Source organism: Heliangelus exortis, chromosome 1, assembly GCF_036169615.1.
Source record: "Heliangelus exortis chromosome 1, bHelExo1.hap1, whole genome shotgun sequence".
Taxonomy (NCBI): Eukaryota; Metazoa; Chordata; class Aves; order Apodiformes; family Trochilidae; genus Heliangelus; species Heliangelus exortis.
In genome coordinates this window covers 11,342,656-11,356,367 of record NC_092422.1, presented here as the reverse complement: position 1 = coordinate 11,356,367, position 13,712 = coordinate 11,342,656, and the positions used below count along the sequence as shown (strand labels likewise).

The following is a 13,712-nucleotide window of genomic DNA, read 5'->3' as shown; positions in this document are numbered from 1 at the left end:
AAGCCTCCCGGGGAGGCCCAATTAGCGCCGCGGCTTCCAGAGCACCCAATCAATGCCCAGCGCAGGGCAAGACGCCCGCGGCGGCGGGGCCGGTGATTGGGCGGCGAGTTTTGAAGGCAGGTTTGGCGCGAGGCGGTGATTGGCTGCCGCCGGAGCCCGAGCCCGGGGCGGAGGGAAGGGACGGGAAGGGCGGGGGGCGCGGGGTGACGCCGATGCCGACACCGACACAAGGGGGACGCGGCCCGGCGGCGCGGGCGCGGTGCGGGGCCTAGGGCGGCGGCGGCGGCGGCGGCGGCGGCGGGCGCGCTCCCCAGGCGCGGCGGCGGGAGCGGGGGGGGCGGCTCCTCGGCGGCGGCCCAGGCGGCCGCTCCAGCCCTCGCCCCGGCGCCTCCCTCTTCCCCTCCCTCGGCCCGCCTGTGTCCGCCCCGCCGGCCGCGGATGGCGGCGGCGGCCGCGGCGGCCGCCCCGGCTCTTTATGCCTGCACCAAGTGCAACCAGCGCTACCCCTTCGAGGAGCTCTCCCAGGGCCAGCAGCTGTGCAAGGTGCGGCGGGATGAGGCGCAGGGCAGCGCGCAGCGGGACGGGCACCCCCGGCTGGGGCTCCGGCAGCTCTGGCTCCCCGGAGAGCAGCGGGGAGGAGGGGGCGGGCGGCGGCCCCGGTGCAGGGAGGGCCCGGGACGCCCCTCAGGCAGCGGCCGGGTCCGGTGGCGCAGTCCTGGGTGAGTCCGGTGTGAGGGTTCGGTGGGGCTGGCGCTGGGGGTAACGCGGCTCTTCTCTCCTCAGGAGTGCCGGATCGCCCACCCCATCGTGAAGTGCACCTACTGCCGGTCCGAGTTCCAGCAGGAGAGGTATGGGGGGGTTCTCCCCCTCCGCTTCCCCGGGCGGGAGGAGCGGCGGTGGCGGCAGGAGCAGGAACGGGTGGAGAGAGCGGGGAGGACAGAACCGCAATGCCGTGACCTGGGGTTCCCCCCGCACCGGCGCCTCGCACAAACACAGTGCAGCCCTGGGGCTTGTGCAGAGGAGATGGCTCCGGGGAGACCTCGTTAGGAGCCTTCCAGTACCTGGAAGGGGCTCCTGGAGGGACTGTTTGCAAGGGCACGGACAAGGGGAAAGGGCTCTAAGTAGATTTAGATTAGATATTGGTAAAAAATTATTTCCTGGGAGGGTGGTGAGACACTGGCACAGGCTGCCCAGGGAAGTTGTGGTTGTCCTCCCCCTGGAAGTGTTCAAAGCCAGGGTGGATGGGGCACTGAGCAACCCGGGCTGGTGGGAGACGTCCCTGCACATGCAGGGCTGATGGAACGAGGTGATCTTTTCGGGTCACTTTCAGCCCAAACCATGGTATGTTTTGTCCACTTCCCATTAACAGCTTACCAAAGCCTGTGTTTGCCTGTGTGTTTTCCAGTAGTTACGTGGGAAAGAATTTCAAGGTGTGTGTTTGTTGCTGAATTCAACATTATGCAATTTTATCTTTAGCAAAACTAATACAATATGCAAGAAGTGTGCCCAAAATGTGAAGCAGTTTGGAACGGTGAGTGGGATCTTAGTTATAAATATTGAAGTTAAGTCCATTTGCATTGTAAATTTTAAGAAGTTCTCTGCAGCTTAAATTATTATTTTCCTTTTTAGGAAAAAAAGATTATAAAGATTATTAATGTTTCAGAAAGATGATGGAAGTTACTGACAGCTCTAGGTTTCCCTTGTGACTAACCTTATTTTTTTTTTAATTTGAAACCCATTGTTATAAGTAGCTTAGCAGTGTTGAATAAGAGCAATATAGGTATTCACACTACAAACAAACTCACTTTACTTTATGCTTGCAAAGCAGTCCTTCAAATATTCTTGTAAATGTGCATTTGACAGCAGGAACACTATTGGCTGCCTCTGTTTTTAGTGAATTAGTAAATTTTAATTAGTAAATTTAACGATTCCACATACTTACGTAAGTATTAAAATTTTCAAATGCATGTTAATCATGTGAAGCTGTTAAATAGAAAAGGTGTTCTTAGTGTTAGCTGTATGCATGTTACTTTGCATTTTCTCACCTTGAATTTGGACTTCAGTTCTTTAAAAAAAATTACTTTTTAAAATACACCAATACACACACTGTATCTCAGCACCCTGCAGATACAGGTTTATTGAGGATATAAACCTTATTAGGTGAAGTTTAGCTTATTTGAGAAGTCTAACAGCTGTTGGTATGTAATGAGGCATTTTGTAAACATAAATGTAAGCTGAACAAATAACTGTCTTGCAAAAGTTTAAAATATAGCAAAATTAGGTACAGGACAGATCCAACATTTTTTTATCAGTAGTCCATCAAAAAAAAGAAACTGCATTGAAAGGGATCTACCATTTCTAACATATGAAACCTAACAGCAATTTTTTGTTTTCTAGCAGTATATTATTCAGGATGAGTGTATAATATGAAAGGTAATAAAATGACCTGATGGTATCTGAAATTGTTATTTCTTTAAAGTTTCCTACAGAACTGCAGCAATCGGGGGATACTGATCTTAGAGCTGTAAGGCTATCAAATTCCAAAGAAGTGCAAGGGAGAGGGATGTTTTTAGACTTCCAGACTAAAAAATTACTTGATTACTCTTCTGTAAAAGTTTTAGAAGTAACTTCTTTAGTAATATAGGAAAACATAAAGACAATGCCATCATATTTTAAAAGAGGCAGGGCAGAGGTGTGTTTCAGACATCTCTCTGTTCACATTGTGTTTTTTTCTTTTATTGAATACGTACCTGGGTTTTCATGGAAAGTGCAGACTGGTGTTGACCATTGATGGAAATGGTCATTTTAGGAGAAAAGTTTAGTTTTGAAGGTTGAAATGGTAGGAGAAATGTTCTTTAAGATAGGTTATTTGAAACCCTAGTAGTTTAGAAGCATCATTGTGGTATTTGAGATACTTGTGTCTATTGAAGAAACTGTAAACGTATTAACTTCAGTTCATCTGTTTTTCAGCCCAAGCCTTGTCAGTATTGTAACATTATTGCAGCGTTTATTGGCACAAAATGTCAGCGTTGTACCAACTCGGAGAAGAAGTATGGCCCACCTCAGACATGTGAGCAGTGCAAGCAGCAGTGTGCTTTTGATCGAAAAGAGGAGGGAAGAAGGAAGGTAGGCATTGTTCCACAGTGGGAACAGCTTAGGCTGCAACAGACAATGCTCTGCCTTTGTAAGAGAAAGATTAACAGAGCTGTATCTTAAGCTCACTAATATTACCTGAAAGTTACTGTGCTGTGCTTTATGGTACTTGAGTTAAATTTTGCAACTTACAGTTTTCATGTTAACTTCTGAGCTAACTTACTTGAAGTTAAATTACTTCTTTTAAAAATAAGCTTAAGTATAAGCTGACAGTGGTAGTTAGAGAGCAGAGATTAAACAGCTGAACAGTTCCTGGTGCTTTGATTTATTTTCCCATTTGCCAGATCTTATGTATGTTAATTACTTGGATCTGTTACTTCTGATTTGCCTGCCTTGTCTTAAGGTACAGCCCCAGAGAGGTAAACTGCTCTGAGCAGCCCTTTTTTTTTTTTTCTTTAAATAGCTTTGGAGAGTGCCACTTTCTCAGTACAGGGAACGACCTCAGAAGCCTCTTGCCTGAACCCCAGCATAATGCTGTTTTCACAGAGGAGTTTACTTGGTACAAGTAACATGTTGGTTGGGCATCTTGATTCTGCCTGGAATATGATGGGTTGAGAGGGAGTTCATGGTGTCTAAGCTAAAGATGATTTGTCCCTATAAAAGGTTACTGTCAGTTCTGTGATACAGAGTGATCCAGCATTTGCTAAGACTGCTTCCTATTGTAACTTTAAGTGACAGAAAGAAGCAGAATAAGATTCATTTTATGCCAAGATAATGTTGGAGATATGGTAATGCTGTTTCATACTGGAAACATCTGGATTTTTCCTAAATACGGAAACATTCCTAAATATTTCCTAAACATGAAACAATTTTTTCTTGCAAATATTTAAATACATCAGTCCAATGCAAGTCTACTTGGAAAAAAAACCTGCTACGAATTTATTTCCCAAAAGGTTGATGGAAAGCTGCTGTGTTGGCTCTGCACACTGTCCTACAAGAGAGTGCTACAGAAGACAAAAGAACAGAGGAAGAGCCTAGGATCTTCACATTCTAACTCCTCATCTTCATCTCTTACTGAGAAAGACCAGCATCATTCAAAACACCACCACCATCACCACCACCACCATCATCATCGTCACAGCAGCAGTCATCATAAGTAAGTATGTAAAAAAAATTAAAGTAGCAGTTGGTACCTCTTTCTCTTTTGTGTTCCATTAGAACAGAGATCATAGGAAAGAAAATAAGAAATTGTGTTTAAAATGTTGCATGCAAAGCAGGAGCAGAATGTTCTTTCATGGTCTGTCAGACTCCTTGTATTCTTAAAGTTTGGATGAAGGCAGGTCAGAAAAAAGCAGAATTCTTGGTGATAATCAGACAGACTTGTTTGTATTAAAACTGGCAGCAAGTCTAGAAAAGAAACCCATAGAAAGGCAACAGATTTACTTGATTAGTCTAATCAAGATTAACTTGATTTTGGCTTTCTAAGCAGTAACTGCTGTCAGAACTGCTACTTCACATTCTACACATTTAAGAAGCATTTAAAAATCTTCACCCAAACTTAGCTTCATCCTGAGTCATTAGTGTGTATGTACTTGCAGTTAAATAGGGAAGCAGAAGCAACAATGTGGGGTCTCCTTCAGTCTAGAACCAGTTTGTATCTCTTTGCTGGTTTTTATAGCTGGCTCCTGCTGGAGCAGACAGTTTGTGAGTGGCTGGCATACAGGCATAGGAAAACAGCATTCTCACTTCAGTCACTGTCAGTTTGGTAAATTTCACACAGGTTTGTCCCAACTCCTGCAACTTTTCTCAGCGTGCCATCTCTATCCAAAAAAGCTTCTAGTATACTCAGGAGTTATAGAAGAAGAATATTTCTACACAGATCACAGTGTTCCCATTTTGGTACCTTTTTTTCTGTAGGCTGCCATGAGTCCATTACTTCTGGTCATATAAAAATGACTCTTCCCTGTCCATTTCAGTTATTGTCAAGATGATTCAGTAGAGGCAGTGAGAGGAAAACAGATTGATCTTATTTTTTCATCTATTTCAGTCTTCTACATTTTACTGTTCCTGTACTAATGGTGTTTAAATTCAAGTTGCTTTTGAAATTATTGAAAATAAATCTTTAGATCTGAAAAACAGTTGTTTTCAGGGATCCAAAGCTTAGCTTTGCTCTTATCCCATCACATAAGTACCAATGTTCAGACTGCACTACAGGATTCCCAGGAATGCTCTTTCAGACCAGCTTGCTGAGTGCAAGATTAACAATATAAAGTTCAAAAATTTGGGGGCACTGAAAAAAAGGTTTATCCATCAGTCTGGAAGCTACCCCTTGTGTCTTAGTTAATTGTAAACATTTAGGCAAGAAATGTTTTTATTGCTTCCTGACATAGCTAAGAAGTGTTTTCATAGCATCCTGACACAGAAATGAGTGGTCACAATTATGACAGAGCATATGACTGTCCAACTGCAAATTCATAATTGGTCATTTTTTTAATTAAAAAAAAAAAAGGATTTTAAGTACAAGGTAGCATTCACATAAAGTTAGAAATAATGGCATGTTTGGTCAGTTACCAAATACATTTCACATATTTCAGAATCAGCAGTCTGAGTCCAGAACAAGATCAGGGACTATGGAAACAGAGGTAAATATTGCATTGTTTATTAATTTCCTTTTAATATATCTTGCAGTTTTCATTTAAGGGACTTTTTTTTGCATTTCTGGCTAGTCTCTAGCATTCCAGCTAGGAGCATGAGTTAGTTATTTTACATGTGCCAAATGGTGATATTAGAGAGTTATATAGTATGAGGCTTTAGGTTTACATTTTGTTTGATTTCAGCCATAAATCCTCTGCAGCTATTCAGAATGAAACTCCAAAGAAAAAACCCAAACTGGAATCCAAGCCATCAAATGGAGATAGGTAAAGTTATATTTTTGTAAAACTGAGCCATTTCAACCAAATAGAGCACTGATTTCTGGCCAGTTGCTTTTTTTTGCTTTTTTTTGGTTTTGGTCAGGTTGCTTTTTTTTTTTAATTTTGTTTTTTGTTGCTGTCAGACAACTGAAGGACTTGATTAGAAAAAAAGAAAAGACATTAGACATTTTGTTACTGCTTTTAAGGTCTTTAATGCAAAATTAAATAAAGCTTATGTATGAGGCAGCAGTTATTAATGAAACAGTGTTCCCTAACATGGGTGTTTTGTCAATTAAGTGCAGGGTTGACCCTGCTGCTTTAATCTGGCATAGTATTTAGAGAAGTTTTGGACCTTAATGTGTGAGACTGAGCTTTTATTCTGTCTCTGGCCAAGTAGTTGGAATAAAAATAAAAGTGGCTGCTTCAGTCAAAAGGTATTTGTCCCCCTCAAAGCTAATACTTAATTATATTTCTGCAGGTGTTTGTAATGTGTGCCATTAGTAAGGTAATTTGCCAGTTGCATCCATTTCTGTCAGGTACATACTTTTTTTGCATTAGTCCTTAAGGATGTTTATGGAATTAATTACCCAATTTGAACTTTAAAAAAAGTTACCTTTTTTCCTGCTGATGTTGCAAGTAACTATTGTTTTTTCTATTTAGTAGCTCTATAAATCAGTCAACTGACAGTGGGGGAACTGACAACTTCGTCCTCATAAGTCAGCTGAAAGAAGAAGTGATGTCACTTAAACGTCTTCTGCAGCAGAGAGATCAGACTATTTTAGAAAAAGATAAAAAGGTAAAAGTTGCATCTGCTGAATAAGAATTTTATCATTTTGTTTTCTATTTTGGAGACTTTTAAGAATGTCCAAATGTTGACGTAAAGCAAAAATCAGATGCAGGTTTTTTATATAGAAGCTAATTGGATCATGCCATTTAAAGGACAAGTTTTGGACTTTTGTATCACAAATATTTTGGCTTTGAGACAAAGAGAAATTCATGTTACCTGACTTCAGCCATCTGGTTTGCTGCTAGGCAGGCTGCATGTAACAGGTGATGGATAAAATGCCAGACAGTTTGTATGTTTTACATAATTTAAACCAAGTCATACAAAGATACTGGATAACTGCATGGGCTTATGGTCAAAAGAGGAGGAGCCAGGAGGTTTTTTAGCATTAAACTAAAGCAACTATAGCAATAATTCATGAGTTCTGTCCAAATTTGCATGAACAGTGCATGAAAAGTAATTGGTTTGATTTTAGAAGATTGGTAGTATATATGTAATGTAGGTTATCAAGTTTTTGTGTATGGTCAGAGATGAGTAGAAAAGCTTGAATTAGGTGCCTGTCAGTCAGCAAAGTTAAAGAAAATAATCCAACCCAAATAGCTGCAGTGCAACTCATGCAAGAGTCATGCCACCTAATGACTAAAAGGAAAAGAGAAATAACTATAAATAGGTACTTAGCTGTGCCTTTATTAGATCTTCTCTGCCATCTGATAAACTATATGCTTTTAAGAAACTGTCTAACAGTGGTTTTAGAATGTCTGCTCAGGATTGGAACAGTATTAAAGCTATTTAAAGTCATGGTGGCCTTATCAAAACCTTGGTGGTTAAGGAAGACTCATTAAACTTGAAAGGAACATGCTTACTTTGATCCATAACTCAGTATCTTCAGTTCTATGCTGAAATGTGTAAAGGATATTGAACATTTCTTCATAGCTATGGCTGGAGCAATGTGCCTGCTGTTGGAGGTATTTGCTATTTCAGGCCTTCAAGCAGTCAATTTGAAAGAGCTGAGCAGTCTGTCATTGCTTCTCTGTAGGCAGTTTCTTCAAAGGACAGACATTAAGGCCCTGATCTCCTTAATAAAGCCAGTAGAAGATCATGAATCTGTAGGAAATTCACTTACCTATTTCTGTATTTGATCTACTGTGCAAAGCTAACAAAAGGGTTCAGTAAGGAAATTTCACCTTTTTGTGTAACAGTAACTTAGATTCCTTCAGGCATAAATTGCTCACTTCCAGAATGTTGCTTACTTTCTTCTGCTGCTGGGGACAAGGGGGGAGAAAACTGAATACCTCAGACAGTGTTTACGTAGCTAAAAAATATACAAAAAATAAATGTGCTCCATAATTTTTTAAACTGTGAGAGGATAAATGTGAAGGCATTTACTGGGAAAAAAGCCTGAGCCAGATCTGTGGGAAATTCCTGATCTTGTCCCAAAGGTTGTGTTAGGACAGAATTTGAACCGTTTGCAGCACACAAGAAAAACCTCTGAAGTGTATAATGGGGGGTAGCAAACCCAACATGATACACCAGCTTTACAGACAATCCTCATTCATCATTTTTTTGTTATGAGTCAAGATCTCAGCCGTGTCATTGCCAGTGCTTCTTTTTTTGCACTGCTGGCCTTGTTAGTGAGACAAGAAGACATTACTGAGGGGCCCTGAGGCTTGATCACTGGGAAGGGACCACAACTTGCTGGATGTTCACAGCTCACCTGGTTGTACACTACCTGTGTTTGCTCACCTGGCTGTACACTACTGTGGTGCAGAACTACCCATAGTTTTTTGATACTTGTGCTTGTAGTTTTGTACTGGATCCTCTGGAGTTCACAACATGCCTTGAGCAGTAGTTTATGTACATTGAGGTATATATCCTGCTATACCTGTACTTTATTTTTGGACCACTTGATTCACAGTTGTTTTGATTACCTTTCTTCATTGAATGTGATTTCACACATCCTGAGGTTGGTAGCAGCCTTCTTGGTAGCTGTTTTAGGAATGTGTGCCAAGAGGCTTAATTTCAAAAAAAGTCCAAATTTACTGGAGAGGTTAAAAATTGCCAGGTGACTAATGAATTCTTTGAGGAACTAAAGCTTTTAAAGGAGTGATTCCTAAGACTTTTATGTCTGCATACAGCAAACTGGTAGTGGTTCACCCAGCTGCATTCAGCTGCTCGGATAGAAGCATGTGTCACAACTTAGAAACATCTGCCTTGGTCTGTGCCATCTGGATCTCTGCCTGTTTCCAGAGAGGAAATAGTACTACCAGAAGTGGTAGTAATGCTACACCATACAATCAGAAGTAAATTTTAAGTAATTTTAATTACACATTTCTAATAACACAGTTTAATTCACTGTTGTGGCTTGAGAAGCTGTGAAGCTCTGCAGTGTATAACTGCTGCTTGGAATGAATCAGAGCATAAAAGGAGAGGAAGGAAACCTCTCTGTTGTCTTTGGATCATTTTTCATGTGTTACTATACCATAGAACTGAAGAGACATAACTGAAGATTATGGAAGTATCTTACAGCTGAAACAATAGCTAAGTTTATAAAAAATTAGTCTTTTAGTTGAGGTTTGTTGTTTTGGTTTTTTTTTGTTATGCCTTCTTTATACCAAATCCTGAGCAAACAGTATGTTTAAGTAAGTACAGTTTTCTTCATGTAAAATAGACAGACATACTTTTCAAGCTACTTCTTAAGTGCTGAGCTGTCAATGCTACAATAGTAAATGTAGTGTTTCCTGAGGCTTCCATAAATATTCTGCAGACTAATTTGAAGATGTGCATTTTAGCAGCCTAAGGAATCTTCACAGAATTTGTCATTTCAGTTGACAGAGCTGAAGGCTGATTTCCAGTACCAGGAGTCTAACTTGAGGACAAAGATGAACAGTATGGAGAAAGCTCACAAAGAAACTGTGGAACAGTTGCAGGTGAGTAATTGCTTATCAGTGCTTGAGAAATACTTCAGGTGGAATTACATATCTGGGCTGTTCAGTCACAGCAGTGAAATAGTCCCACAGACATGAATAAACATTATCCTGCTTAACTTTAGATGCACTGTACAGGAGTCTCACAGTCAGCAGTCAATATCTTTCCCCATATGAATTAAATTCTGTGTAAGAATTGCTTTCTAACTTTGAGATAGAGACTCACCTCACATGCTTTCTCAAATAGGCTATTTTTTGTGCCTATTCTCTGATACATAATCAGTTGTCAGTGTGCTGTTGGTCTGATTTAACTCTGCAGAACACTTTGACAGTTAAGTGTCTCCTGTTAAAACATCCTTTATCAGGAAGAAAACCTGTTGACTCATAAATCACAGACTGAACAGATACTCAGCACAGTATCTCAGATGCTGAATTTTGCAGGATAGGAAATTTGTTTACCTTTTCTGCTAAAGATGGAACATGCTTATCAAAAAGCATATACAAATCTTTGAAAACTGATCATAATCTTATTCAAATACTCTCAGCATGTACATTTTGAGAAAGTGTTTCATAAGTGCAATGAGAAATTAGTGCATGACACTACTATCTGAGCCATTTCAGTAACTCAAAACCTTTTTTTATCTTTATTGCAGGCTAAAAACAGAGAACTGCTGAAACAGGTTGCAGCATTGTCAAAGGGTAAAAAGTTTGATAAAAGTGGGAGTATACTAACTTCTCCTTGAGGAACTGGTTATTCATGGGGTTTGCTACTCAATGTCAGATTGAGTAATTTTGTGAAGCCCTTAAAATCCTGTGTAGTGGAAAAAAATATTTTTGCACACCAGATGAGTTGGCATGTTTCCTACACGTTTTTATAATTAATATGCAGCTTTTTTTAGTTACTGTTCAGATGAAATACTTCAACTGGCTTGAAGAATGTTTTTATTTTTTTGATATTGGAAACTTTTTGCCAGCCATAGTATTAAACAATTGCAAAGAGAACATAGCAGTGCTCTCTAAAAGGACAACATGCAATAATAGGTGTTACTTTTTACGAAGCAGCAACTGAGTCTTTTAAACTACACTGATGTCAGCCAGAAGTTTATGAATCTGCGGTGACTGAATGCTGGTTTCTGGCAACTGTTCTTTTACTTTGTATCAAAATATAAATTTAGAATGGAAATAATGGTGCTCTCAAGTGGAACTAAAAAAAAAGGCATATATGTATGTGTAAATACAATTGTAACAGTTATATTCTTAGTTATAACAAGTAATTAGTGTTTTACATTCTTGTGATAGGGATTTACTGAAAGATTACTTATTGTACAGTAACAGAGGCAGTGTGGTTTTTGTAAGATTTACTGTAGATTTTTCTTGCAAGTGCCTTTCTCCAACTGTTTATTTATAGGAATGTTGGTATTTTGTACATAAGGTTTTTATGTTTTAAAATCATGTTTAATAAATGTTTTATGTAAATATAAATGTGTGTACAGAGGAATCTGAAACAAAGATCAAAGTTGCTAGTGCAGTGCTTGAAGCAGCATTAAGAGCTAGCTAATTGTTGGACAGTGAGTATTGGCTTTAGGTAACCTTTGTAGCTTGTGTCTGTGAGGTGTAGAATTTTGTTAGTGCTGCTCATGCCAAACACTTCCTGAACAAAGAGAAAAATGTTTTTTGGCACATTGGGGTTTAGTGGTTTGTTTTTGTATTTTTCCCATTTGGCACAGCGCTAATTTTAATTCCATAGCAGACATTGTAGTCCCAATGTTACCTCCTTAATTAGTGATATGCACTCAAACAAATTATTCCTGATTTTCTGACTTAATGTCTTTAGTTGTAACCTAATGTGATTTTTCTGAATAAATTGCAAGTTTCTCATCCCTGAGTAAAAATACACAATGAGAAAAGTAGCCAAAACTAATGGTCTTGAGATGATTTAAGAGAGTGGGTATGGTGGTAAGGGGTGGGTTGTTTTAATGTTTTGGGTAGATTTTTATTCTAAATTACATCAGTTTAAAATTAAGTTTAGCTCTGCTCCTAATGGACACTAGTTGTATCCAGAAATTTCTATTAAACATAATTTAATATACCCCAAGGTCTCTGTTTAGGGAGGCGAGTTACAAATCAGCATAAAGTGAAGTAGTCTTAAATAAGTAAAGGTTTTGTTCAGCTCTGGATACTGATTGGTAACAGTAACTACTTATATTTCAGTGAGTTTAATTGTGTAAATTACACAGCTTTTAATTAAAGAACTAAAATCTCAAGTTCTAGTTCCTTGGCAGTCAACCCATGTAATGAACTATGAAACTTTTCAGTAGTTCAGACAAGTTTCAGCAGTGACAGGCTACTGAAGAATTTAAAAAAATCAAGCAAGCTTTTTTCATATGGTATACATATATTTTTATACCTGAAACTCAACTTTGTATGTTTATAAACGCTCTTCTTTAAACTTGCTAAACTGTAGTAGAACGTGCTGCTATCCTTTGGAATGTTATTAATTTTCTTTTAATATACAAACTTATTACTTTCATAAACTCAGAGTCAGTATTTTGATACTGTTTTTTTCTGGTTGAATGGCAGCCCAAATTTGATGAAATTGGTTTTCAAACACAGAAAAACATAGCAAATTGAAATGTTTTAATTAAAATCACTTAATGATATCTGCTCAACCAGCAGTAAGGACATCTTAAAGGAACAAACTCAAGTTTTATATTAGAATTGACTTTATAAATCCCAGTGTGAATTTTTTTAGGGGCTTCACAGTGCTTAGTTCTAATTAAATACCTGTGCATCTTCTTCCATAATAATTTTTAAGATGAATTTTTTCTGAGTTGTAAACTAGCTAACTGAATCCCCGTCCTGAAAATAGTGTCCTGGAGCTGTAGATTATTGACACAATAAACTGATGTTCTTTGAATGTGGGTCTGCAGGGAGATTGTTGTACTGTATTGTGCTTTTTAGCCTGTTTCCAGATGTTGATTAGCATTGCCCAGTAATGGCCATTTTGGCTCAAGCTATTTATGTATTTTAAGCCTGTGAATATTGCTGCCCCCTTTTAGATAGTCTGTCAAGCCCGCGTTCTGCAGTGAAGCTCTTCAGCTGTCCACATGTATAGACCATTGAAATACTGTACTGGCACACATCGGACCGTTGACATTTTGTACCTTTTCTAAATCCAATGTTTCACAATAAAATCTTGTCAAAACATTAATCTGTCCTTTTCAAATTATTCAGGAAATTGTACTTCACGTTAATCCTTCACACTGTGTCACTCGCTCAAAATCTGTGGCCAAAAAAAGGCAGAATGTAATATTTGCATTTCTTACTCTTATTTTTGGGAAGATTATAGACACCTTGGGCTGTCTACAAACTGTCACAAATGGGCACTCTCAAGAAAATATTTTGGTTTTCTACAATGGGATTATAATACATAGAAATATTTTCCTACAGAGAAGAAGAAAACCTTAAGGTTTAACTGAGATCTAGTGGTATTTAATAAAGCCTCCAGTAGATTTTTGTACTCTGATTACCATCAGCACTCATGTTTAAAAGTACCAGAACTTCAGTCTTAGTCTGTTAGTCATATGGTTGTTCTTTTTTTAAATACATTTTGTCCAAGTTAGAGGATTCTGAGGTTCAAAGTGACGCTGAGAATTTTTATGTCCCTCCCTTTCTTGGGAGGAGGTAGATGCCAAAGCAACGTGCTGCTGGTCATGATAGCTCCTTGTGTTCAGAGCACTTGTGCTTCAATTTGTAGGTCTCATTTTGCATTTTTCTCAGAGATCAGTCTTCCTTGTTCCACAACCTGGGAGAATACTTCTCATTTAAGGCTTAAAGTTCAAAATGTTGAGGAAAAAACCAAAACCAAACAACATAGAAAAACCTCAGAGCAACAGGAGTGTGTGATTCTGTAGCTTTCTGGTTAAGGCAGTTCTTCAGAAGCAGAAAATTTTGAGTTTCAGAACTCCTGTCTTAAAACTGTGTATTTTATATTACATA

The 13,712-nt window shown here is 39.2% G+C and overlaps 1 protein-coding gene across 6 annotated transcripts; it reads left to right on the top strand.

Annotated features, from left to right (window-relative positions):
* Positions 1–188: 188 nt before the first annotated feature.
* FAM76B (family with sequence similarity 76 member B) lies at positions 189–12,924 on the top strand. 6 transcript variants are annotated; one of them, XM_071734193.1, is made up of 10 exons: positions 189–543; positions 784–848; positions 1,477–1,531; positions 2,971–3,126; positions 4,047–4,249; positions 5,688–5,735; positions 5,931–6,011; positions 6,669–6,801; positions 9,615–9,716; positions 10,367–12,924. In XM_071734193.1, the coding sequence occupies exons 1-10, from the start codon at positions 439–441 to the stop codon at positions 10,454–10,456; spliced, it is 1,038 nt and encodes a 345-aa protein (XP_071590294.1). In that variant the 5' UTR covers positions 189–438; the 3' UTR covers positions 10,457–12,924. The 6 variants fall into 6 exon arrangements, with proteins under 6 accessions (XP_071590294.1, XP_071590285.1, XP_071590310.1 ...); XM_071734184.1 differs by having other exon boundaries at positions 6,666–6,801; XM_071734209.1 differs by lacking the exon at positions 5,688–5,735.
* The last annotated feature ends 788 nt before the right edge of the window (positions 12,925–13,712 follow it).

Bases quoted from the DNA above. Each gene is read 5' to 3' on its own strand.
- FAM76B (XM_071734184.1), top strand. From the start codon at position 439: ATGGCGGCGGCGGCCGCGGCGGCCGCCCCGGCTCTTTATGCCTGCACC. The intron at 849-1,476 runs GTATGGGGGGGT...TTTTATCTTTAG, and splicing joins TCCGAGTTCCAGCAGGAGAG to CAAAACTAATACAATATGCA. The intron at 6,802-9,614 runs GTAAAAGTTGCA...TTGTCATTTCAG, and splicing joins TTTTAGAAAAAGATAAAAAG to TTGACAGAGCTGAAGGCTGA.